The sequence below is a fragment of the Barbus barbus genome (genome assembly GCF_936440315.1).
Source record: "Barbus barbus genome assembly, chromosome: 32".
NCBI classification, from domain to species: domain Eukaryota; kingdom Metazoa; phylum Chordata; class Actinopteri; order Cypriniformes; family Cyprinidae; genus Barbus; species Barbus barbus.
Genome location: NC_136760.1, coordinates 21755111 through 21782043, shown reverse-complemented (window position 1 = coordinate 21782043; position 26933 = coordinate 21755111). Strand labels below are relative to the sequence as shown.

Below are 26933 nucleotides of genomic sequence, written 5' to 3'. Positions count from 1 at the left end.
ACACGGCCAGTGAAATGCTAAGCAAACAACTTATGTGACTGGAAATGAGCTAGAGAGATGTGTTCAGTCACAGTAAATTGGTCTTCAATGGCTACATGTCAGGCATCTTTGAATAAGCATCTGTTTGTTACCTCCAAGTACACTCTCACACCCATGCACACATTGCCGTAATAAAGATGACCCACCAAGCTCGGAATCAGAGAAGTCGTGTAACTGTATCCTGAGTGTACACTGGAAAGCCGATCCCCCTCTCAGGCCACTACCACGGGTGCTGGGGGAGGGCTCTGGTTACCCAGCTTTGTGTCAAAGTGCCATCAGCAAAGAGTTAGAGACTGGGGAGGAGGACAAAAGCAGGAGCACTATAGAACGGGTGGATTACTGGGCCTCCATAAAGGGTCTCTAGTGTAAGAATACGTCCAATATAGCGAGACAGTAGAAAGGACGTAGAAAAAGGAAGATAAGAGGATAGGACAACAGGTGAAAGGGAGGTAGAAAAGGTGTTGAGGTATACCTGAAAAGCTGCACTGTACTTCAGGTGGTGTTTGTTGACATGGCACAAGCTGGCCCTGGCAAATAGTGGGCACCTTGCACAGTGAAATGCTGCAATTTCTCGAGGTCTCGGAGGATAACGATTTGTCTGTTTAAGGGACGCAAAAGTACTGAGGATGTGACTCAAGTAAAGTGACTTAGAAGAGGACAAGGAGGTGACAAACTAATGAATTATAAACCTGATGGATTGAGACGAGTAAAGCATCGAGAAGAAGAAGTAAAACAGTGCGACTCAGTCTTGAGCATCTCTTTAAGAGTTCAGAAGTCCCAAAGGCAGCCACTGGAGAGGACAGAAAAACGCAGGTAAATTGAGAAGGAAAGGGAATGAGACAGGGGAAGCGAGTGAAAGAGGCACAGAGGAAAAGGAACCGTTGGGATCAGGGTGACGTCAGCGGCTCTCTGGATTGAGGTGTTGAGTCCTCCTGATTATAATCTGATCTGATTAGGAAACACAGGGAAAAAAATCTCCAGAGCCTCTGCAAGCTCTCCGGGGAGCAAGACGCCATTTTTACTGAGCGGAGAGGCCAAGGACCAAGAACAAAACCAAAAGAGGAACTTAGGAGCAGTCTTCTAAAGAAAGTTAAGGCCTGAATCTGAAAAGAGTCTGCTAGACTAAGTGGACTTCACTTTACTCTTCTCCAATAGGAAGCAAATTAATCAGGACAAGTAGGGGAGCTAACATTGTACGTCTGCAGGCTCTTCAGCTTCTTCTCTGGACTTTCAATACTCTCTGGCTTCCATCTGGGTTATAAGCCAGGATGCCCTCCAATGGCAGTAAAGCCCTCAAGCTACAGTTCGGGCTTATTAATTATGAGAATCGCTATCTAACAGCGGAGGCCTTTGGCTTCAAGGTGAACGCTTCAGCTCCAAGTCTAAAGAAGAAGCAGATCTGGACTCTGGAGCAGGATGAGCAGGATGGTCAGGTGGTTTGCCTGCGCAGTCACCTGGGGCGCTACCTGGCTTCCGACAAAGATGGCAAGGTAAGCTGTGAAGCTGAAACCAAAGAGAACGACTGCCGCTTTCTGATTGTGGCACAGTCAGATGGGCGCTGGGCTCTGCAGTCCGAGCCATATCTGCGCTTCTTCGGAGGTTCAAAGGACTACTTGTCCTGCTTTGCTCAGACCATTGGCGAGGCAGAACTATGGGCCATGCACCTGGCCCTGCACCCACAGGCCAATCTGCTAAGCGTGGCCCGCAAACGCTATGCCCATCTAGCATCTCCAGAGGGAGAGATTGCTGTGGACAGTAACATCCCTTGGGGTGTGGATGCTCTTCTAACTCTTGTGTACATGGATGGCAAATATTGTCTTAAGACCAGTGACAGCCGCTTTCTGAGCAATGATGGGAAATTATCCTCTGAATATGGCCGTGGGACAGGCTACACTTTGGAACTGAAATCAGGCAAGTTGGCCTTCAAGGACTGTGAGGGGAAGTACTTGACCCCCATGGGGCCCACTGGAACTCTGCGCTCTGGACGCTGCTCCAAACCTGGCAAAGACGAGCTGTTTGATCTTGAGGAAAGCCATCCGCAAGTGGTGTTTCAGGCCGCCAACAACAGATTTGTTTCCATCCGACAAGGTAAGTGGTGCTACTTGAATTTCTTTTGACGTTCCCCTTCAGGAGGTCCACATGCTTCAGCGAATAGCTTCATTTTTGCTGTAGAATTGAGTGAACACAATTTTTAAAATTAACTTCTGTCTCTATTTACTCACCTGTCGTTTCCAAACCTGTGTGGTTAAGACTTTTTTGTCTGTACAATGAAAGTTGATAGGGTCTAATGTTGTTTTGGACAATATTGAGTTTTACTTTATGGACAAAAACAGTTGAAATGTTTTTTCAAAATATTGTCTTTTACGCAAGTCATACAGGTTCATGAGAGTGAGTAAATGATGGCAGAATTTTCATTTTTTGACTGAACTATCCCTTCAAAGAAGATTCAAGGGAACTCTCAAAATAAGGTTTGTCCCTGTCCCTTAGCACTCCTGTGGAGTCTTGTGTAACAGATGTAAGTCCTCATTACATCTATTAAGTACCTCTAATACCTGTTGGGTAAACAGATATAGAAATCTAGAGTATGGAGTTAAAGCATGTAAATGCTGATTGTAATGGAAAATTTTTGTGAAAAATTTAGATTTCAGACTGAATAATATGGTAAAAAATATGATTTTAGTAGTCTGAGAATAATTTGCACTGTTGTGCTGTGCGTTTCGGTCCTCATTAGAGTTTTTGTACGCAAGCACACCAGTGCATGAAAATAACCTTCATGCAAAATTGCAGCTGCATTGCAAACTATGCATACAAAGTCAAATCTATGAAAACTAGCCTGGAGAGCAGGTGAACACTGAGTCACGCCCATGAGCGTGACCTCACAGAAATAATATACAGCAGCTGTCTTTTCAGCTGAGTAGGCCAATATTAATCTGCCAGACATGGCCGATTTTTATTCGCCATGTGCTCTGCTAACAAACACGCTGCATAATTGTAGCTTCCTGTCTTGACTGAGCTACTAAGTTCTATAATGTAAATCTTGCATGCTGTAACATTATCCATTATCTCCAGTGCAGAGCTCTTGGTAAGCATTTTGAGCCACCTGCAATAGATAAATTACTGGAGAAACTGAATGGCTTTGAATATCCACCATAGGAAGCTGGGTCAGTAACAGATCCTGTCCTCTCCAGTACACTCATCGATCTCTCTCTCTCTCTCAGTCTTACGCTCGTTTTCATTCTCACAGATGTGCACGTATTTGTGCAGAATTTTTCAAAGAGTGATACACTTTTAGTTATTATTTTTATATAACAAAATAGGAAGGATAGCTCTGATGTACTCACATGCACATGTCCACATGCATGCACACACTAGTGGCAAGGTGTGATAAATAATTGAGTGGACAGGGGCATTTCAATGATGGTGGAGTCTGCTTTCAGAAACACAAGCCTTCCACCGCATTTCTTTATCTGGGTACCATGCAATGCGCTGGCAATGCGCTACAATGGGGACGCAAATCAGAGAGTCCTTCGGGAGCAGTTGGGTTTTGGCCCGATAGGCATAAAAACCCAATAGGGGGAAAAGAGACAATGGAAAGTGTGAAAGTATACAGCAGAAAAGAGAACAAGACAGGCAGGAGGAATAAGAAAGATCAGGCACAAAATCACAATGAATAGAGACATAATGCATTATGGGTGTGGACAGGTGGACGGTGTGGCTTTTTTTTGTCATTGTCACTGTTAAAAGATCATAAATCAAAGACTTTAGCAGCAGTTCCCCCGATGAGGGCATGATGTTGTATTGTCAGTTTAGTTTACTCATGGGATAGTCATTAAATGCCATTCAAAAAGTTTGTTTGTGGTAGAAAAGCATGTGCACAGCACAAAGAATTTGAATGAATTTTACCAGCTAAGTAGGTTGCAGGGCAGGTATTATATAAAATCCTCCAATAAATTGTGAGGCCTTTAATGTTAGCAACTGAAGCCATATAGTCAAAAGCTCTGGATTGTAATCAAAATTAAGATGTGAGATGTTTGAGTCACACATTATGTCTCCTACATGGTGTGTTTCTCTTGCTTCAAATGGTTCAGTGTCAATTCAACATTAGGAAATATCAAGTATCAGCATATTACCAAAAAAAAAAAAAATCTTGGCATTTCATTATGGGTGAAAAAAGACAGGGAAAATGACACAGACCAGATGGAACATTTGTTCTTAATGAACGAGAAGCATCTCTCCCCATCTATTGCACATTCATTCTGTGCAAAAAGCAATTAGGTAACGTAATTTTGCTAATGGATGAAGCAGTTCATTTCTTTTAGAGAGTCTCTACATGATGAAGGGAACCAGAGATGCCTTCAGACAGGACTGCCAATCAGCTCTGCAGGTCTGACGTTCATTAAGCCCCAGGCCTCTCGCCCTGGGATGCAACACAAACTCACAGATGATCTTTTAATCAATAATGAGTAGTGACATTGCATGGTCATTTTTCAGAAATATCGCTATTATTGGCTGAGATGTGACGTATATTCGCTTGCTTTTGTTGTGATGTACTTTTTTTGCAGCAGCTGTGGCACATGTTGTGTGGCACACATACTTGAGTCGGAAAGATGGCATGCACTCAGACGGGTGGATCTGTTACCATGTTCTTCATCACCTCCACAGTGTTCCCTGGAGCATTCTAATCCGGCCCGGAAGGTGAAAAAGAGATGAGCACAAAGAAAGAGATAGAGAAAAGAAAAGAAAAGAAAAGAAAAGAAAAGAAAAGAAAAGAAAAGAAAAGAAAAGAAAAGAAAAGAAAAGAAAAGAAAAGAAGCTAACAAAATGTGAGACAGTGGATTGTGGCATCACTTTACCATTAAAAACTAATCTCAGACTGTCTTGGCACATTTGGAGATCACAGCTTTAGTTTTGGGCCAAATAAGTAAGCACCTTCACATAGAATGGGATCCAAATGTCTGGGACCACTAGTGGAAATGCTTATAATTTGCATTTTTATAATTTTTTTTTTTTTTTTTATGACAAATTGTATTATCAACATGAGTGAAAGTTGAATTGAAAATTGAACATGAGTTTCAGAATGTCTTTAGTTTGTCCCCTTTCTGCTTTGGTGACTGCAGCACTCAAGCAGCATGCACTCCAGATGTGTTTATTGTATTTATTTTTCCAGATTCCCAATGTAGCCACAGACTTTTGAACCCCATTGTTTACTTGCATGTTAAACCAAAACCTATGCATACTGTAGTCACCTTGTGTTCTCCAATAGGTATTTGACCTGGTACGCATGCAGCAATGTACTTGCCCCAATTTTGAGAAGGCCCTCTCACTGTCTCTGTCTCTGGGTACTGTTACCATACCACAGAAATGGGTTGGTAAATTGAGAGGGAGCATTCTGTGATGGGAGTGAGGTCATTCGCAGGAGTTCAGGATTGAGCTCAGTAATCACAATGCCGTAGATGAGGAATGATCAACAGAGGAGATAGAGTGTCCTGCCCCAGCTGGCCTCTCTTCTTCTATCTTTGGTGCAAAACTAAAGCAGAGTCAGACGTGAAATTGGAAAATAAAGTGTAACGGGCCACAGAAATGAAAACCGCTGCAGCAGAGTGATGTCTGATCTGAGAAAGAGAAACATCTGAAGCTGTTTCTTTTTCGTTATCCCTGATTTTGTCTTGATTAGAAACGAGACTTTGTTTTTGGCGACTTTGGCTGGTAGTTGTACTGTATTGTTCTGGTTTCAACAAAAACAATGCACTAACAGTGTGTTGTCTTAATCATGCAAACCACATGTTTCTATCACTTAAAGCCATTAGGAATCGGATTATAGAGCCCAATTCCAAAGTAAGACCAGGTAGTGTCTATTGATGGGCCAAGATGATTTGTAAAAATTGTCCATGCAGTGTGAGAGAAAATGATGAGAAACACAAGCTCACAGATAACCTAAATCATAGCAAAAAAAAAAAAAACATTCCACGGTGGCGTGATCGATGGCAGCAGATTCTGCTGATAGGCCTGGTTTCTTTCCCAGCATGTCTCAGGCACCCTGCAGAGTCCCGTTGAAACAATAGTATTACTTCAGCCTCCCGACTGGTTTTCCTCAGAGCTGGAGGATTGTATATACGCTACTCCAAAAAGCTGCTTGCTGGGCCCTACGGTGCAGCTTTGTGTCTCTTTGCAGGCTGAGAATTAGGAGAGGTTACAGCATTAGAAGGGGAGGGGCAGGAAGGATGACAGGGTGGAGGGAGAAGGGGTAAGGTGGAGGATCTGGCCTGTTAAAGGCTTAAGAAAATGATCAAGGGATATTTCCGGATACATCCACTTTGAGCCTTAGCCACGACAATCTGTTTGGCAATCTTGCACAATGCTGTCAGTTTTGTTTGATTATGCAGTTCAATCATTTGTTTGCCCTACCAGACAAATGTTCTTATCTTCAAAAGCATTTGAAGACTGTTGGCTGCCATTTACATTTATTCATTTAGCTGACGCTTTTATCCAAAGCGACTTACAATTGCTATATATGTCAGAGGTCGCACGCCTCTGGAGCAACTAGGGGGTTAAGTGTCTTGCTCAGGGACACATTGGTGTCTCACAGTGGATTCGAACCCGGGTCTCTCACACCAACGACATGTGTCTTATCAACTGCGCCATCACCACCCCATGCCATGTTTGAAGAAGCTCAAATAATATACAATAGTTTTATTGATTTCATTACCAATTTTATGATAATTAATTTAGATGTGTTTAAATATGCCTTATGATTTTAAAGTACTTGCTCTACCAAAAGTTTTAAATACGTTTTTTAAATGTTTTTGAAAGAATTCTTTTATGCTCACCAAGCCAACATTTATTTGATCAAAACGGAAAGTTGATAAACAGAAAGTTCAAAATAACAATATCTTTTGTAACATTATAAATGTTTTACTGACATTTTTGATCAATTTAATGTGTCCTTGGTGAACAAAAGTAAGATTTTCTTGTTTTTTTAAAACTCTTACTTGCCTCAAACTTATGAATGATAGTGTATCAAAACAAATATCGAGCAAAAGTTGTTTAAACATTGGTAATAATAAGTATAAGATGTTTCTTGAGCACCGAATCAGCATATTAGAATGATTTCTGAAGGATCATGTGACACTGAAGACTGGAGTAATGATGCTGAAAATTAAACTTTACATCGCAGGAATAAATTTAATTTTAAAGTATATTCAAATAGAAAAAAGTAATAATATTTGAGAATAGTACTGTTTTTACGTTTTTTTAGGAGACTTCTTTCAAAAACATTATAAAATCTTAATTATTCTTAATTATTTGAATAGTAGTGTACATACATGTTTACATGTTTTTTAAATAATGCTTTTAATAAATAGCAAATAACATTTGAAAACTCGACCTTAAAACTATTAAACAGTCTCTTAACCTAAACAAAATTGTGAATTGATTGATCGTACTTTTGCCACTTGCAAGTAAAGCACTCTCTTGGTTCGTTTGTGTCCTGTTTTTAAGATGTTTCTTGAACGCAGCTACGTCTTAAATTCTGGACTAATGAATGCCATGACAAAGTCCCAGAACTAATTGGCATAGAAACCCAGCGGGGTGCAGCGAGGCCTCTGACCCTGCCAAGGTCGCGGTTTCTATGCCAAGGTTTTATCGGTGCAATGGGAAAGACACAATCACAAGTGGTTTTGCCCTACTGCACTGGTAATGTAGATGCATACAGAAATGTTGTTTGGCAATAAGAATGCATGAATGTACTGTAGATACATAGACAAAAATACGCAAGTTTTTTATAGAAACACACAAAGTCTACATCTGTTAAACAACCAAATCAAGATGAATGGCTTGGATATAAATAATGTTTCAGACCACAGCCAGTGGTCTTGTTGTGTAAATGTTAATGTTACAAATAATACAGTGACTCGGAATGAATCTGTCATCGTGACTGAATGAGTAAACCTCTCATTTCAAAACATCAGTGATCTTGCATTGAAATAAAGGATGTATATAGACAGCAGTGACATGTTTGGGCTCCATTAACTATAGATGTGAGTGTTAAATAAACATGGTCTGCTGTAGACGTTGCACCAGAATAGGGCTCAGAGTCAGGTTGATGCCTGTTGTGCGTGGCAGTGAAGTTAATCATGCTGGTGCTTTGTCTCCCTTCAGGATTCCAAACTAGGGGAAAGTTCAGGACAAACACACGCTATCTTGTTTAAGCAGATGTATTTGAAACGTCCTCGGAAAAGCATCTTACATATTGTTAACAGTCAGTGTCAATCTGTGTGATTGTATTGGGCGCATAGTAATAAGAGTGACTTTTGTGTGTTTGAATATTTTATTTAAGAAAGATTCAGCAATTTTAGGTGGGTTTAAACTTTATTATTTCGAATTTGCTGTGTGTTCGCATAATGTCACTGTTAAGGCTTAGTTTCATAATCATATGCTGTTGTTTTGAACGTTCGATTCATCAAAAAGTCTTAAAAATGGTTTTCACCATTGAGATCATTATATATATGTTATTTTCCAGCATGGTCTTTGAATGTGACACTGAAGACTGGAGTGATGATTGATGAAAATTCAGCTTTTCCATCACAGGAATAAAGTACATTTTAAAATATATTCAAATAGGAAACAGTTTTTTTTTCTTTTTAATTGTGATGTTTCATAATATTACTGTTTTTACTATAAATGTAGCATCATTTAGCATAACTTCTTTCAAATCATTAAAAATCATTAAAAATTCTTACTGACACTAAACTTCTGAACTGTAGTGTATGTTCACATAAAATATATAAACTGAAGGTCTTTTTCAGGTGTTTATTATAGTTATACAGCCTTTATGAACTTATAGTTAAATTGAATCTGACTTACGTTATTTTTATAATTAATTGAGAATTGTTTTAACTTAGAAAATATCAAATAAGACTGTTAATAATATGTTTGAGGTACAATTCCAAAGCTTTATTCTGAACATGAATTAAATAAATAAGCAAAAATGCCCTGCTCTCCCATATATGCCTGTTTTAAATGAATAACATTTCTGTCTTATGTTCTGTTTCTCTGTGTTTCAACAGGAGTGAGTGTCTCTGCCAATCAGGATGATGAGACAGACATGGAGACATTTCAAATGGAAATTGACAAAGACACAAGAAAGTGCAAATTCAGAACTAACGAAGGGAATTACTGGACGCTTGTCACTCATGGAGGCATCCAGTCAACAGCCACAGAAGTGTAAGATTTAGCTTTACTTTCAAAATAAATAATTCTTTTCCACTTATATGAGATATGACATGAGGGCAAGCAACATTACTATTATGGTCCCACAACATCTGTAACACAGCAGTAATATAACAGAAATTGTAAAGCCATTTCATTTACTCCTGTTCTCTATGGGTGTACATGTTTTGTTAACACTTATATATACAATCTCCCACTGCGTGCAGCAGTGCCAACACCATGTTTGACATAGTGTGGCTCGGTCGACGGGTGGCATTGCGAGCCAGCAATGGAAAATATGTATGCACCAAGAAAAATGGCCAGCTTGCTGCAGTCAGTGACTCTGTGGGTGAGTTCATACTGATACTACCCACAAACAAAATCAAAACATCTAAATCAAATCTAATGTTATATGAGAAATTTACAAGAATACAATATGTCACCCTGTTTTTTCCTCCAGGTGAGGACGAACAGTTGATTCTGAAGCTGATCAATAGGCCCATTCTGATCCTGAGGGGAGAGAATGGTTATGTTTGCCACCACAAGAACTCTAATACACTGGATGCCAATCGTTCAGTCTATGACATATTTACACTGCAGTTCAATGACGGCACATACCACATTAAAGGTGAGTTTTAATCCGACCACATTGTCAATCATTTTTATTCTGTAGGCTATGTCCTGTAATAAATCCTAAAGCAGGTTTCTGGAAAGCAAATAACAGCTTTTATTTCCTGGAATTGATTTACGTTGTAATTGGTTGTCAGAAGTGTCAAAAAATTAATCTGCTGAAATTGATTTTCAAGGGAACTAGTTACCTGTAAGAGGGCATACAGTATTTTTTTTTAACCATAAAAATAGAATAAATAATGATACATTATGAACATTGTGATGCATACCAAATGTTAGATAATAAAAAGAAATAGATAATAAAGAGAAATATAGAACTTTTTTTAGGTACTGTTACAGTTTTACACCCTTTATGAACTTCTAGAATCTGTCTCGATTAAGTCATTATTAAATGTAATTTTATGACAGTAAACAAGAATATATTATGATATACACCAAATGTTAGATAATGGAAAAATAGGTATATTACGGTGGCCGAGAGAGCTCAACGCGCTGCAACTTCAGAAAACACATGCAAATAGAAAAAGCACCAGCAAATCAAGAAAACATCTTCATCAGTTTGACAGCATGTGCTGCAAATGCTCACAACACAAACAAATACATTTTATTTGCAGCGCGTTTCTTTGTTTGGTTGTGTTGTGAGCATTTGAGATAAAATCATATTATTAAACGTATTCTGTGTCAGAAATGCCCAAATGTATTTAATTAATTTACCAGGTGGAAATGGTTTTCATGGTAACTGATTTATCTACATACAGTATTTTCTTATAACCATAAAAAGATGATACAATATTATGAAATATACTAAATGTTAGGTGTCCAAAAATAGTGAATTTCAACATACAACATTTTATATATGGAAAAAATATTTAAATATAATTTTTAGCACTGTCATTTTTTTCTTGTGCTAATGAAATTAACCAGGGTTCAAGTCATGTATGTTATGAAGCTGACTGGTATTGAATTCCTATAGGTGCTGGTGCAAAATTCTGGTACGTGTCCAACAGTGGCTTGGTGTGCACTGATGGAGACACACCTGAAGATTTCTGCTTTGAGTTCTTAGAGCATGGACGGATAGCTATAAGGGGCAAAAATGGCAAATATCTGCGTGGAGACCAAGGAGGCAATCTGAAAGGCGATGGAGAGAATGCAGACAGCTCTTCCCTCTGGGAATACTGACACCATGTGGACATTTAAGGAACTGTCACTCACCTGTGTTAAACTCTTGGATTTACAGATGTGAGAAAATAAATTGGTACATTAAGGTTTAATATTTGGACATCTGTTTTCCCATCAGTCAGCATTTGATGTAGAGTCAGTATTCAGCATTACGCTTGTATTATTTACCATTTCTGGTTAATAGTCCTATGAGACTGTATAAGCAGAATATACAAACATGACAGGAACCTTTATCGTATCAGCTCACTATTGCACACTGTTAGGCAAAATGTGTGAGGCAATGCTCTTACATAAAACTCGCAAAGCATGCTATTACTGTGGCAAATCACTTTTATCATCTCTGTTCATTTTCAAATTGACACATTATAATTCATTACTGTTGTTTTTGTTTATTGCTCTTTTTTAACTTTAATAACCCATTATTGTCTTGTCTTTCATGCTATTATTTATTATCATGTCAATGTTTATCAGTTCCAGTGAAGCTTGTTTTATTCTCTGGGGTTACAGACTGCTGAGTTTGTAATACATGGACATACGTGACATTTAAATATATTTAGGCCTGGTAAATTAACTCTTCTTGTTGTGTCTTTAAGCAAACTAGCAACTGACAGGGAATCCAAGCAACCAATAATAGAACAGGATACACAGTAATTACTCTGTCTCACCAAAATGAAAGGTACCAGGATTAAATTCATTTTACTCCCTATTGTGATTTATTTGCTTTCTCTTTCTTAAACCTCGTGGAAAGGTTTTACAATTATTATAATAAAATCCTGTCTCTTAATTCTGGAGGAATGAATCTCATTTACTGTAACCTGGTTTTAGGTGAAACAAATGGATTGGTTCTGTTCTGAATTTAATTGGCTGCCGAGGCATCAGAACTGAGTCCTAGGCAAGCAGTATTTGCTGTTGCTGTGTGCTTTACACATTTCACATTGTTTGTAAAGACTTGCATGTCTTGCTATAGAAATAAACTGCTGCTAGCTACAGTCAATAAGATAACTATTTGAAACCCAATCATTCTTGAATGCTATTGTTAACCAGTTTCAGAACAGCAGCCTTAGAGAATATGGTAACCAGTTTCCACTGAAATAATGTTGCAACAGTGCACTGTTCTCTAAGTGACTAGCCTGTATACAACGCTTTTGGTAAAGATACAACCTAATCCTACCATTCAGTACTGTGAACAGTTGCTGAAAAACATGAAAAGGTCTCATGTGCCTTATAAACGTTTAACACTTATGAGCAAGACACAAAAACATATTGGCCAATTCACCAAAGAGCTCTAATAAACCACAGTACAATCTCTGTGCAAAAAAAAGAGTAAATTACGAGTTTCATAAAATTAAACTTTACATACTTTATTGTGAATATTATTATATTATTAATAACATTATATATAATGTTACATATAATAATTCATATGCAGTTTTATAGGATATTCTCGATCTGCGCATGCGTGGAATCTGTAGCCAATCAAAACTCGCGCTCAAAATTTTAAACTTTAACCGGAAGAACAGACAACAAGAAGCAAGCCGAGCGTGTGCCTGGGTCCTTTATCTTAATATTTTACTCTCTATATTCCAGAAAATGGATCGTAGTAGTGACGACCAGACTAAAATGTACTTTTATGAGAACAGACTTCAAACATTCGTTGGTTGGCCGTTTGAAGAGGGCTGCGTTTGCACTCCAGCAAACGTGAGTAAACCCTTTTTATCCGTCAAGATGGGAAAAAATGGTTTTGTAGTTGCTGAAATGCATTTTTTTCATCCTTTATGCTGCTTTTTTGTTCTATAGATGGCCAAAGCTGGATTTATTCACACCCCGTGGGAGAATAGTCCAGATACAGCGCAATGTTTCTTCTGTCTGAAAGAGCTGGAGGGATGGGAACCTGAGGATGACCCTGAGTGAGTCTGTGTCTGACTGTTAAACTTTACACTATTAGAGAGCTGAGAGAGGCTTTGTCTATGTAGCTTAATGGAATTAAAGTCAGGGTTATTTTATTTATTAAATGTCATCAGTTCTCTTGTTATGATGTTGTTCCTGATACACTGTGGTTTTCTTGCATTATCAGGAAAGAGCATAAGACACATTCTCCTGCCTGTGATTTTATCTTGCTGAAGAAGACTGTGGATAGTCTGACAGTGGAGGAGTTTCTGAAACTTCACAAAGAGAAACAGAAGTTTATCGTCGTAAGTATGAGCTCACTGACAAATAATGTACTCGCTTTAATATATATAGAGCTTTACCCAATACATTATACAATATACACAATACTTTCGGGAAGTCGTGGCCTAATGGCTAGAGAGTCGGACTCGTAATCCAAAGGTTGCGGGTTTGAGTCTCGGGCCGGCAGGGATTGTAGGTGGGGGGAGTGAATGTCCAGCGCTCTCTCCACCCTCAATACCACGACTGAGGTGCCCTTGAGCAAGGCACCGAACCCCCAACTGCTCCCCGGGCACCGCAGCATAAATGGCTGCCCACTGCTCCGGGTGTATGTTCACGGTGTGTGTGTGTGTTCACTGCTGTGTGTGTGCACGTTGGATGGGTTAAATGCAGAGCACGAATTCCGAGTATGGGTCACCATACTTGGCCATATGTCACTTCACTTCACGTTCAGTTTCAAAGCAACTTCCTATTAGTAAGCAGGAACATAAAAGTTCATCTTCTGAAATTCACCAATTATGAAACAAATTCAGTTTTTAGCTGCAAAGCAGCTCTACAAAAAAAAATTGTCATTATTGATCTCAAATTAGTTTATTGTTTCAGTTCGATATGTGTCAGTGTAGTGTTTTATAGAAAACTATAACCATAAAACCATTTGTTACTTGATTAATTTTAACTGAAATAAAAGTTTATTTCTCATTTTCATTTAGTTTATCTTGATGTACTAAAGCCCTGGCGAGCCCTACTTGTGCTATCTAGCTGGGGACTACTTTCAGGTGCTGCGTCTTATCACTGCGCCTGCTGCACTCATGTACCATGGCAACAAATTTCCTTGATTATTACGCCGGAATGAGAGTATAGTTCCTAGCCACTCGCAACTTTTCATTTTCCGTCGGTCTTAGTACACGATGTAACTACAGGAGAGTCAAGCTTTAAATAGGAAAATTATCGAAACTCTTTGGTCATTTTTGATGACCAAATGCTAATGGTCTAATCCAATTCAATGATCTATGCTAAGCTAAAAGTGCTACAGCCAGACCCGGAGATCGGCTGAATGGACCCAAAAACGGTAAAACTGTTTAACTCTAGGGGAGTTGTAAAATGAGCCTATTTCCAAAAAATATTGTAGTGTTCCTTTAAAACCACAACTCAGCAAGCCACAAGTGACATGGGCAAGGAATAAAGTCTATAAGGTGACAGTATTGGACAAGTTTTTATTTTATTTTTTTTATATATATATATATATATACACTCACCTAAAGGATTATTAGGAACACCATACTAATACTGTGTTTGACCTACGTGGCATTGATTCAACAAGGTGCTGAAAGCATTCTTTAGAAATGTTGGCCCATATTGATAGGATAGCATCTTGCAGTTGATGGAGATTTGTGGGATGCACATCCAGGGCACGAAGCTCCCGTTCCACCACATCCCAAAGATGCTCTATTGGGTTGAGATCTGGTGACTGTGGGGGCCATTTTAGTACAGTGAACTCATTGTCATGTTCAAGAAACCAATTTGAAATGATTCGAGCTTTGTGACATGGTGCATTATCCTGCTGGAAGTAGCCATCAGAGGATGGGTACATGGTGGTCATAAAGGGATGGACATGGTCAGAAACAATGCTCAGGTAGGCCGTGGCATTTAAACAATGCCCAATTGGCACTAAGGGGCCTAAAGTGTGCCAAGAAAACATCCCCCACACCATTACACCACCACCACCAGACTGCACAGTGGTAACAAGGCATGATGGATCCATGTTCTCATTCTGTTTACGCCAAATTCTGACTCTACGATCTGAATGTCTCAACAGAAATCGAGACTCATCAGACCAGGCAACATTTTTCCAGTCTTCAACCGTCCAATTTTGGTGAGCTTGTGCAAATTGTAGCCTCTTTTTCCTATTTGTAGTGGAGATGAGTGGTACCCGGTGGGGTCTTCTGCTGTTGTAGCCCATCCGCCTCAAGGTTGTGCGTGTTGTGGCTTCACAAATGCTTTGCTGCATACCTCGGTTGTAACGAATGGTTATTTCAGTCAAAGTTGCTCTTCTATCAGCTTGAATCAGTCGGCCCATTCTCCTCTGACCTCTAGCATCAACAAGGCATTTTCGCCCACAGGACTGCCGCATACTGGATGTTTTTCCCTTTTCACACCATTCTTTGTAAACCCTAGAAATGGTTGTGCGTGAAAATCCCAGTAACTGAGCAGATTGTGAAATACTCAGACCGGCCCGTCTGGCACCAACAACCATGCCACGCTCAAAATTGCTTAAATCACCTTTCTTTCCCATTCTGACATTCAGTTTGGAGTTCAGGAGATTGTCTTGACCAGGACCACACCCCTAAATGCATTGAAGCAACTGCCATGTGATTGGTTGATTAGATAATTGCATTAATGAGAAATTGAACAGGTGTTCCTAATACTTTAGGTGAGTGTGTATATATATATATATATATTTTATTTATTTTTTTATTTATTTTTTTTTTTTTTCTATGCTTTAATTTTATAAACTTACCCCTCTTATGGGACATTTAATTTATTATAATTTAAAATGTTTTATTTCTAGGACTTCCTTGATTATGTAAACAACTTTTAGACATTGTTTTAAATGCCACTCAACATTTCTAATTTTCCCCTATAGTAAATGAATGAGTAACCGAGATAGTTGTATTTGACTTATTTTCTTTGTTGATCAAATGCATCTTATTTGGAGTCTCAAGTCTATTATTTTTTTATTTTTTGCAAAGCTTATTTTTTTAGCTAAATATCAGAATTAGCTTTATTGCCAGGTATGTTTACACATACGAGGAATTTGTATTGCTGACAGAAGCTCCACAGTGCGACAGAAGGACAGCAACAGGACAGGACACAGATAATAAAAAAATTATGTACAAATATACAAAATGGACAATGTGAAAAATGGCACAAACACAATATATAAAATAGACAATTTAGTATGTACAGGTATGCTAGGTGCAAATTTGAAATGTAGTAAGTATGTGTGTTAAAATAAAGTATGATAGTGTTGTTTCAGGTTTATTTTTATTAGTATATTTTATATTTATATTATAAAATTATATAGTAGTTATTAATACTTAAAGTATATTTTAAATATATTAGTATATTTTGCTTGATTTTGTCATTTACATGCTAAGAGTATGAATGAAGTAACATGTTTTGTAATCTTTCAGAAAAAATCCTGTAAACAGGCGATTGATAAATTTGAAGAGGTGGTGAAGATCAAGAGGGCTCAGATCATCCAGACTGCGATGGGGGAGGAATAAAGAGTTTCATTTGTGGACCTCACTTTCTACTTCTCTTTCTTTTGTACGTCATGGAACGCTGTATGTTTTTATAAATGTTACCTTGAGATGACATTTGTATGTCATGTCACCTGTTGAAATTGACCATTTACACATTCTTCCTCTTATAGTATTTATTTTAAAATGATCATATTAAAAAGACTCCCATGGCCCCTGTAAAATGTTTAAGGGACATTTTCCAGTCTTATCTCTTGTTCTTTACGGCTTTTTGTTTGTTTGTCTGTTAAAAACTGAAATAAAGCAATCTTCTACCTGTAACGAGAGTTTTCTTGGACATGTCAGAATTTTCAGGTCAGGAGAAGGCAATACTAGTTATTAAGATAATGGCAGCTCTGACAATATTACTCTGAAATCGTATATTGTCTAAATTACTCTTATAGTGAGACTAAAAAATCTTGGGAAATCAGTGAAAAGATTGGATTTACAAATAGATGCATACTTGTATGCATCTGATATATATTTTGTTGCATTTGCATTTCGTGTATTTTTGTTTTATGATTACAGAAAGGATGGATGGTTGAATAATGTCATGAAGGGTGTTGGTTATGCACTGTGCGTCATGTGTCCTCTGAGTCTGTACCAGTCATGCGTAATCTTGCGCTCAGTGTTGGTTGGACACGGACTGCGCACACCGGTGAGAGATAAATGTCCAAGCAACCCACCTTTTTTCTTAACACCACAAACTTTTCTAGTTATTACATCTTTCATGTCATCTTGCGTTGTCCGCATCTTGGATGGACAGCCAGCATTACTTATTCCAGCTGTTGGGAAGCGCATGTGATTTATTCCATGAGCTCCTGGGACCCTTCGGTTTAGCATCTGATCGTTTCGGGCAGCCAAATGGTATGGGTTTCAGCTTAGTTTTTGAGTTGCCCTGAAGCGGAATCGCATATATTCTGACCGATATGAAAATTACATTCGGTCTCGTGGTCGTCTGCGGGGGTTTAACGGGTATTCTCAGTTTCATCTCTTTAGCACTTGCCATTGGAACTGAATACTGGTACATCATCGAGGACAAGCGCACGAACCACACCGACCCGGCGCGCACCAACTCTGGACTTTGGGGAGTTACAGATGGTATGTGGCTCATTTTCATTCTCAAGTCTTTACTCGTGAGGATCTGTGAGTTGCCTCTGATCATTTTATTCATTAGTAATATCTTGGGCTTTAACTGGTGTGCGTACTGTTCATTTGTCCAGTGGATTTCCAGGACTTTTCCTGGCATAGTAAGTAATAAAACATAATTTAATAGAGATTGCACCTACAAAACAACATCTAGCCCAATAATACGTTTAAAACCGACCATTTAAATTGCATATCAAATAAATTATGTATTTAAATCTCTATAACTTTCTTGGCGCTTGAAGGTTCGTCTTCTTATGCAACTGCAACCCAAATTGTCTTTTAGCGCCTCAGCTGTCTGAAATACCTTTTAAACAACACTAGCTACTTTTCAGTTATATGTGATATGTATTTTTATTTTTTTTATCGATGTACGATCTTCTAGTCCCTGATTGAGCAGATGCTGCTATGGTTACCTCCTCACGCAAAATCGAATTGTGTTAGTTCTGAGCAGAAATATGGCGCTATGTAGACCTTATTTGCTCACTGAAACGTTTGAAAACGCTGCTGAATAGGAACATATAGCCTGAATATATAGCCTACAAAAATAATATTTTGAAGGGTTCGAGCTTTACAAGAAGCGCGGTCATAATTTTCACCTTGGTGATTTGCTTTGTGTTTTTATAGATGTCCAAAGTCATGCAGAAGACACTGGCTATTCAGAGTCAGAAAGGCAGATGGAAAGTGAGTGCTGTAAACCCTTTTCAACAACCGTAACTCCCTATAAAAACTGCTTACTGTGCTGCAGTGTTCCATCATGAAACACATCTGGCTATAAATGGATCACTGAGCCATAATTTTGTACATTTGGATGGATAAGATTTTAGTTGGTTTAGTTACATAAGTCATTTCTGTGTAGATAAACAGCTATGATTTACTTCATTCAGTCATGCATAGCGTGATTGCCATCTTGCTGCCCTTGAGTCTGGTGATGCTGGTGTTTGGAGGTATCTGTGGTCTCGTCAGTTCCTTGGCCAGAAGCCGGATACTCCTGATCGGATCCGCTTCATATTTCCTCCTCTGCAGTAAGTTTGACCCACTGAATGTCATGGTTACCTCAGTAAACCTCTACTGTTATAAAATCAAAGATACCAGTTTATATGTTGCCTGCAAAAAAAGTTTGTCAGCAGAAAACACAAACTTCTGAAATGCATTCATGGGTGAACATACAATAAAATTCATAGCTTTCAGTCACGTGACCGGCTCAAAGAACCAGAGGCCATAACATCCATATAACTGCAGTACAAGCCTGTCAATTTTCCATCTGTTTCCAAGCCGCAAATATTTAAATCACCCCTCAAAAGAATAAAATAAAGATATGTGAGCAAAATGCAAGTTTTGGCCATTTGCAATCTATATAATATATGCACCTGCTGCAATATTTCAAGCACTAAACAGTGCAACAAAACTTCATGAAAAACACTTAGAGTGCCTTAATGTATTCAAAACAGTGATATTAAAAGAACAAATTCAATACACACCTTACTGATTATGCTTACTTTATATAGGCAAACAGATGAGTCCATAATATGAACGTAATGTGCTAAATGGTTCCATATTTTCGTTATAATGGTTTTCTATGGGAAACCATTTAATGTGAAACTTTGCACGTTGTGTTTATGTTCTGGGTTCATCTGCTTGCCTGTACAAAGTATGCATCAGTTGTGTACTGAAATTCGCCTTTTAATATCAGCATTTTACTACATTACTACTAAATGCACACCGCATTAAAAATAACTGGCGGTCAATAGAGCAAAGCCTCGTGGGCGTTCCTATAAGGGTGTGACTTCACGTGAAAACTATCAATACAAAACAGTTGTAATTCCTTTTGAAAATAGTCCGAAATGTCCTTCCCTTGTTTCCACTACTTTTTGAAAGCTATTGTTCTGTTAAAATAGCTTGAGATAGGGTTGTTTCACATAAATACAATCCTAATTAAATGATATACATTCACTTGTCGCCACCTACTAGAGTAGCATATTTATTTTTCGCCACCACTAATGGCTATAAAGTTAGATTCTCTGTAGAAAAAGGAACTGCAGAAATTGAGATAAAAGTGACCATGCTCATACAGCACAATATTAACAATAATTATCACACAGTACAAAGTAACTAACAATAGCTGCTTGCTTTCAACGAAGAGCAAGCAGTAGAAGCCTCCGCATGCTGGTTGCTTCGGCAATGGGAGGGACTAATGCACAAGCTCTAATCCCATTGGCTAGTGCTCACCTTTCACTATATGTGTTTTGATTCCAGCATCTCACTTTTAGCAAACTCTGACAACGTGATTAATATTCATAAGCCTATAGCATCATGCACTGACAGACAATTAGTAATCTACCTGAGGGAAGAATGAAGTGAGCAAGAGATAAGTCAACATCTAAGTTTTTTTGTTGTTTTTTTTAAATAGAACAAAATATTTTACATTTGCGTAATGTTTAGCGTGTTCCTAATCTCAGGCAAATTCATCTTTTGTCTGCAGACTAATGGGGTACAACACAGATAAACAAAGTTCAAGTTCAAACTCTTGGCTCTGTAGTTCCCTGAATGACATTCAAAAACTGGAAGACTGAAGGCCTTACTCACCTGGAATAATTGTAATGTCAGAGTCTTATGGGACTGAAGTTATTGCGGTTCATCGTTTTCCTCTCAAGAAATTGATAGGATCATAGAGAACGTCTCCCCAGCTATTTCTGTGATTGAAATGGGCAATCTTAAGGTGCAAGGAAAAGGTGAAACCAAAAAATATCTGGGTTGATTTATGTAAGGAATAATACAGCCCTCAGTAATTCTGACCATGCATCAGTCTCTCATTTAAATGTGATTTTATTGCTTTTGTTCTTTCATGAAGGCATGCATGAGCAGAAGAAAATAAAACAGAATAATAATGCATGCTGAGTATAACCAGAGCTCATTTCCTGAGACCCCTGTACGAAATCCCAAAGCAACTTAAGTATCACAGGCAGGATCATTTTGCTTTGATCTTCAAAAATACACACATAGGCATTGTTGAGACATAGCTGGCTTGCTCTTCACCCCGACACGAGACAGCATCTCAAAGCCTGTATCTGAGTGTGTTCTCTCACTATGTAGCCTGAAGACATATGACTTGAATAAAGGTTTCCTTAAAGGAGTTAGCCAATGAACCCCAGCATTTATCACCGTGGTAATAAGGAGCGCATGGCAAGTGTTTAACACAGTGAAGCTTGGAATGTAAATGTGAGGGTAATATTTTGGCGTCTGCCTTGTTACTTATATTGTCTTTATTTTTTTGGCATGTCCTCTATTTTTTGGATTGGTTATCTCAGACAAGAATGTATAGTAAAATACGGATGAATTTTTTACATGAGAGAATTTCACATGAACTGTATTTCATTCATGTTTTCCTCTCATAAGATGATGCTTTTAAAGTAATAGTTCACCCAAAAAGAAATTTTTCTGAAAATGTACATTTAGGCCATCCAAGATGTAGATTAGTTGGATTATGTACTTGTATTATGGCCAGAAGCAACAGTTTAAAATTAAAAACACAATGGATTTGATTAGAAATATGCAGCTTTTCACTTCAGAGGACATTAATTGATGGACTAGAGTCCTGTGTATTATTGTGAGGCTTTTATCAGTTGCTTGAATCCTCATTCTGACGGCACCCATTCACTGCAGGCGATCCATGTAATGCTAAATTTATCCAAATCTGTTTCAATGAATAAACCAACTCATCTACATATTTGATCCTTGAGTTCGAGTTAATTTTTTTTCAGCAGAGTTAATTTTTGGATGAATACTCCTTTAAGAATATCAGTGCATCCATTCACCATGTTGTGATTTGTGATTGTGACATACACACAGTGCTGTATAAAATAATTAGTAGTTCCTGGATAGTACAAACTGTTCTAAATGAACCGTTGTAAGATCAGAAACAAGTCATTTTGTTCCTGTCTAGACTCTTGGCCATGCTAATTAGAAACTGTGTTACATTCTCTGTTTATTGGCTCTTAATTTTATGTGCATATTATGGCTGATGTGGAAATCCATTCTCATTTTGTCAGTGTTTAATTAGATGTGATTTCTGCTGCTGTTTATCCACATCAGCACATTCTGTTTTAATAGAGATTTGGTAATAATGGCTCACGTCTTGGAATCATCAGGCACCGCAGGGTGCCACAGGAAGCTAGTTTGACTTCCTCCCTGTTTACATAGCTGATGCTTCTCTTAATTCTGAGAGCGGATGTCGTAGACTAGTCATGTGTGTTTATGGCTCTCTGCGCTTACAGTATGATCAGTGTTTAGGGAGACAAACTCGCATCTTGAAGAATGTTTTTGTATTCAGTTCTGGTTCAGTTGATTACAGAAAAAGATGAGTAGTTTTTGGCAGCTCGAAATATGGGTTTATTGAAATATGGGTTTATTTATAATGCAAACATTAAGTTGGGAGCTTTATTAGTAAAATATGAGCTTGAATGAGTGGGAATAAGATCACTGGATCCAGACAATTTAGCACAATTGCAAAAAATCAGCGTTTAACAACTGAAGGAGAAGCTATTAAAGACCTGAATCAGTAAAGCAAAGCAGCTTTGTTTAGTTTTTTTATAGAAAGTTTTTGGACTTATGTCACACTTAAAGGAATAGTTCACTTAAAAAATAAAAATTTGTTGAAATGTACTTAAGCCATCCAAGATGTAGACAAGTTTGTTTCTTCAGATTTAAAAAAAAAAGTAGTGTTCCATCACTTGCTCACCAATAGATCCTCTGCAGGGAATGGGTGCCATCGGAATTTATGTTTTGTGAAGCTAAAAGCTGCATGTTTGTAATAAACAAATCTAATTTTATAGCATTTTAACTTTAAACCATCACCAAAATACCATAATCTAACACTTTCTTCAGTGAAAAAGTCGATCCCCTGTTGTTTTCTCAAAACAAAAAGATTTTTGTTTAGAACTGTCTTTTCTCTTATAAACAGGATTTGATCATTTCTCTCCCAATTCAGTCGAGATGACTTTTTCACTGGAGAAACTTTTGGATTATTACTTGTGGATTATTGTGATGTTTTTATCAGATGTTTGGACTCTCATTTTGATGGCACCCATTCACAACAGAGGGTCATTTGGTCAGTGATGTAATGCTAAATTTCTTTAAATCTGTTCCGATGAAGAAACAAATTCATCTACATTTTGGATGGCAATTAAGCTGCACTTAAAAATATATGAATGTAACTGCATTAAACAAAATATCAAACCATGTGTTTGTTTGTTTTTAAAGCAATATAGCACAAATACGTTTTTCATTAACATTTCACTAAAGTTGTTATAGGTACAAAATACCAGTCTTTATGCAAAGGAAAATGCTGCCTGCATTTAGGCTTCAGTGCTCATGACTGAATACAGATACGATTATGAATGTGGTATTGAAGACATCAAATCCATCACAGCCCACGTACATCCAATGTTCTACTAACTACTTGTCATTGATTAAAAGAAATTGCCAAGCATAATAAAATCAGCTAGATTTTAAGGTCAAATTAGATCCACTGAATTAAGACTGCTTACTGTTTTAGCCCACGTTTAAATATGTAACTGTCTTTTTAAAATCCATCTATCTAGAGTACACCGCAAAGTGAAGAATATCTTGTAACCTCTGATAGAACAACAAGGTGAAGTCTAAGTGATGCTTAATTGGTTTTATTTGTGTGCGCCTGCATTCATGCGTGCTTGTGCATGTGTTTTCTCAGGTCTTCTCACTCTCTCTGGGGTTAGTCTGTACATCAGGTACTCTCAGAAGGCTCTGGAAGAAACTGAAAGGCGGATGGGCCATGAGCAAATGGCTCAAGTCCACACATCATTCGGCTGGTCTATGGGCATGGCCTGGATCTCCTTTCTTCTGGAGGTGATCACTGGTCTTCTCCTACTGCTGGCTGTCAAGTTGTTGCCTTTAACCCAGTATGAAGAGTCTGTCGCCCCCATATAGAGACTCACCACCTCCTTGAACCATGTCCATTTCAAGCAAGGTATAGTCAGTATTTGTCAAGGTACGGTCTCCTCTCTATCTTACATTGTTAGAAAAACCACAGATTTACATTAGTGGTCCAAAGTTTGGACACATCTATTCATTTCTATGATGATTGTTTCCACATTTGAGCATAATAGTAAAGTCATCAACACCAGAAAATAACACAAATGGAAATAAATTGAAATGGAAAAAAGACATTTATAACAAAAGCATGTTTTGTATTCAAGACCATGAAAAACATTTCTTTTGACTAGTAGTGTAGATATGGACAACTAAATTGCCCTTTGTAATATGCAAAAAATATATAATATCAGATATAAATATCAGAACTGTTATGTAAATTTCATTCAATAATTTTTTTCTGTTAGTGGTTTTCCATTCTGTGTCTTTCTCTGAGCTCTTTTACATTTTATAGCATATAGGTCAATTCAAAGACCAACTGTCTGGCTCATTTTCATATCTTTTGTTGATAATTGCTACTGTAATTGCTAGTAAATTTTTGTGTGCTTGCGCATCTGTAATGTATTAACTTTTATGCTGAGCTTCTGCTTTCCAGTATTCGTGTTTCACTGTTTTTTTTTAACTTGCTGTTATTATCCTTGATTTTACATTATGTACGGGCATGTAACAGGAAGTGTGACCTAACTGTATATGTTTTACAGCCATCCATTGTTCATTAAATATGTGTAGTTTATCAAAAGGCTATTCTGAACAAAATTCCTTTGAATTCTACAATTTGATTAGCTTTATATTTATCTTCTTTGATGTTACTCAGGCTTCTAGAAACTTCACATTTCATGATTGTGTGCTTTGAATGTTTTAACTTTGATCTTTTTATGAATCAGGCTGTCCCTTTAAGAAAATATGTGCTAAGATGTATCATATCTAATCACAGTTATTTGTCTTCTCACATTTTTTTCCATCAAACCCAAACAAGCAGATTTAATTTGAAATGCCAAGAGACATCTCACAATCCCTGCAAACTGAATGTCTCGTGAATGCTGTTGTTCTTAAAATACTGTTCTCGTACATAATGTGTTGCTTTTAATACTATCGTTTCATTTTGAATGTATGTTTGAGTGCTTTGCACTTTTTACTTGATTAGCTGTTGTTGTTTGTTGGTCATGTAGTTGCTTTCAGAGCTATTACTTAATGGAAATATATGGGTTGACTTCTTTCTAATTTTTATTATGATGATTTTGGTTTATGGCAACAGTGAGGAACATTATGCTTTTAGATATTCATAGATTAAAGCTTAAATGAATTGCCTGTATGAAAGTTTTTTTGTTTTTGAACTTTTTTGGACTTTTGTTTTACCAAGATGTATAAAGAATAACATATTTGTGCACCAAAAGGCTGGGCAAACGTGACTAACAGACAAATAATAATAAGCAGGGACAACTATAATATTTCTAATTCTTAGTGTACACTGTTCATACGTGGAAACTTTAACAGATCAACAACAACAGAAGAAATGTGACTCACAGTAGTGACTCAAAAGTGCTTTTGGCACACTTGGATGAATTTATGAATCATAAAGAATGTATTGTCTTAAATGAGCACCCCAGTGGCTTTAATTTTTTTCTATGCAGGATAACAGTAGCCATAGACGTCAGAGGCCTGCTTTAACACTTTCAGAGGGTGACAAGCTCTGGCAGAGGCAAGAAATCAGAATCATTCAGCTTCATATTCAGGTGTGGAAAGAAAATTGAACAAGTGAGTGATGAGACTGCCTTTTTTAAATAAAAAAAAACATTGGCTTTGATTCTTCTCTCCAAACTAAAATTGATTTGAATTGTTAATTTGTCTTTATTATTTGTGTAAATTACAGCTATTTCTTTTAAAGACCAGGCTGGTCTGAAAGCACAGATTACCAAATGCTGCATCCCAAACATATGTAAATGTTTTTTGTTGAATTATTCACAAACTATAAATTATGCTTTGTTGCCATCCCTATTTTTGACATTTTAGATGAATACATTGAGTCTAGTAATAGCACTCAAGCCCTCACTGAATAATTTTGAATTTCTGTTGGAGCCAATCTGCTTTTGTGGCCTCCTCCATAAGTAGCTGATTAGTCCACCCCATCAACCGTACACGGCCCCATCAGAGCGTTAGCGGACCACACAAGGCTGAAATTAATGTTCCTTTGGGCTGGCCTTGTGGCTTACTTCATAATGGCACATGGCAGTATTTTTCCATCATGAGATCTATCAATGTGCCTATCGATTCTCTGGTATTTATGCAACCACATGCATACATTTTTTCTTTATTAAATACAACCAATAATTAATTCCAATAAGTTTATAAGCAGTCAACAGTTTTACTATTTAAATATTTCTCTAATTTTTCATTCTGTGGTGTAATTTCATGTGCACATTTATTATAACAGACTTCACTCCAAAAATCCTAAAATAGCTTTGTTGGCAGAAAATAAATACCGCAAACAGGCCAATCTCACAAAGCCACTCAAATGTCCACATTTCACCATAGAAATTACGCCTATATTTATGAGCATACAATATTTTGCATTGTAATGTTATTTTTAGGACAATTTCACATTTTTACCCCCAATTCTTTACCATAATGCACTTCTAATAATGACAAATCTCTTACTGTATAGTAATTGTTAACTTTAAATTTTTCAAAACAATACTTTAAAATACATTTAAATTAGCATAAATTCAAATCTCTACAACAAATGCTTCAATGTAGAAATAACTTTTTAATTTAATATATGGTAATGAGAATATGAAAATGAGAATCTGCTTTGCATTACAATGAGAATATGAAAACTATGAAATGTGCTTAACTGTCATGAAAATGTCAACAACAACAAAAAATATCTTTAAGCAAAATATGATTTTTAAATTCTATTTATTTTAAAATTGGCATATAACCCTGACATTTTCCTGACAGATTTTGTGAGAATAACCCACACTCATTCTATGAATGTGGTGCACAAGATTCTGCATAAGTTCTGTAATTTCTGCAAGGCAAAGAAAGATATTGGCTTGTCAGCCGTGACACTGTTTACAATGTCTTAACGGTAAATTTCGAGGGCTATTGGAAATGGCAAATAAGCAGCAGAATAAATGAATATGCCCAAAACCAGTTTAGGGATATGTCATTTAAAAAATAATGTAGATCCAGCCAATTCATTCCTCACGCATGCTATAGCAATAAAGTTATCTGCATTATCAGCCAAGACTAGACAGTGGCCCTAAGCTCCTTCCGATATCAACAGCAGTAAATCTT

At 37.4% G+C, this 26933-nt stretch overlaps 3 protein-coding genes across 6 annotated transcripts; all 3 read left to right on the top strand.

Annotated features, from left to right (window-relative positions):
* The first annotated feature begins 327 nt into the window (after nucleotides 1–327).
* LOC306852186 (fascin-2-like) lies at nucleotides 328–12070 on the top strand. Of its 3 annotated transcripts, none has more exons than XM_079388863.1 (5): nucleotides 328–2127; nucleotides 9105–9261; nucleotides 9477–9595; nucleotides 9707–9874; nucleotides 10850–12070. In XM_079388863.1, exons 1-5 carry the CDS (start codon nucleotides 1308–1310, stop codon nucleotides 11053–11055), a joined length of 1470 nt encoding a protein of 489 aa, XP_079244989.1. In that variant the 5' UTR covers nucleotides 328–1307; the 3' UTR covers nucleotides 11056–12070. The 3 variants fall into 3 exon arrangements, with proteins under 3 accessions (XP_079244989.1, XP_079244988.1, XP_079244987.1); XM_079388862.1 differs by having other exon boundaries at nucleotides 9474–9595; nucleotides 10850–12055; XM_079388861.1 differs by having other exon boundaries at nucleotides 1019–2127; nucleotides 9474–9874; nucleotides 10850–12054.
* LOC306852188 (baculoviral IAP repeat-containing protein 5-like) lies at nucleotides 10996–16803 on the top strand. Of its 2 annotated transcripts, XM_079388866.1 has the most exons (5): nucleotides 10996–11731; nucleotides 12643–12753; nucleotides 12853–12962; nucleotides 13130–13247; nucleotides 16416–16803. In XM_079388866.1, the coding sequence occupies exons 2-5, from the start codon at nucleotides 12646–12648 to the stop codon at nucleotides 16506–16508; spliced, it is 429 nt and encodes a 142-aa protein (XP_079244992.1). In that variant the 5' UTR covers nucleotides 10996–11731; nucleotides 12643–12645; the 3' UTR covers nucleotides 16509–16803. The 2 variants fall into 2 exon arrangements, with proteins under 2 accessions (XP_079244992.1, XP_079244991.1); XM_079388865.1 differs by lacking the exon at nucleotides 10996–11731 and having other exon boundaries at nucleotides 12561–12753.
* Nucleotides 16804–17452: 649 nt separating this feature from the next.
* On the top strand, nucleotides 17453–23633 carry LOC306852057 (transmembrane protein 114-like; the record flags this gene model as incomplete). The annotated part of the gene is made up of 4 exons (XM_079388662.1): nucleotides 17453–17624; nucleotides 18297–18353; nucleotides 18557–18694; nucleotides 23398–23633. 4 exons carry the CDS (start codon nucleotides 17453–17455, stop codon nucleotides 23631–23633), a joined length of 603 nt encoding a protein of 200 aa, XP_079244788.1.
* Nucleotides 23634–26933: the final 3300 nt, after the last annotated feature.

Coding starts and splice junctions, on each gene's coding strand:
- LOC306852186 (XM_079388861.1), top strand. CDS start 1,308: ATGCCCTCCAATGGCAGTAAAGCCCTCAAGCTACAGTTCGGGCTTATT. Junction 2,128..9,104: donor ATTTGTTTCCATCCGACAAG/GTAAGTGGTGCT, acceptor GTGTTTCAACAG/GAGTGAGTGTCTCTGCCAAT. Junction 9,262..9,473: donor CAGTCAACAGCCACAGAAGT/GTAAGATTTAGC, acceptor CACTGCGTGCAG/CAGTGCCAACACCATGTTTG.
- LOC306852188 (XM_079388866.1), top strand. CDS start 12,646: ATGGATCGTAGTAGTGACGACCAGACTAAAATGTACTTTTATGAGAAC. Junction 12,754..12,852: donor GCGTTTGCACTCCAGCAAAC/GTGAGTAAACCC, acceptor TTTGTTCTATAG/ATGGCCAAAGCTGGATTTAT. Junction 12,963..13,129: donor GAACCTGAGGATGACCCTGA/GTGAGTCTGTGT, acceptor TTGCATTATCAG/GAAAGAGCATAAGACACATT.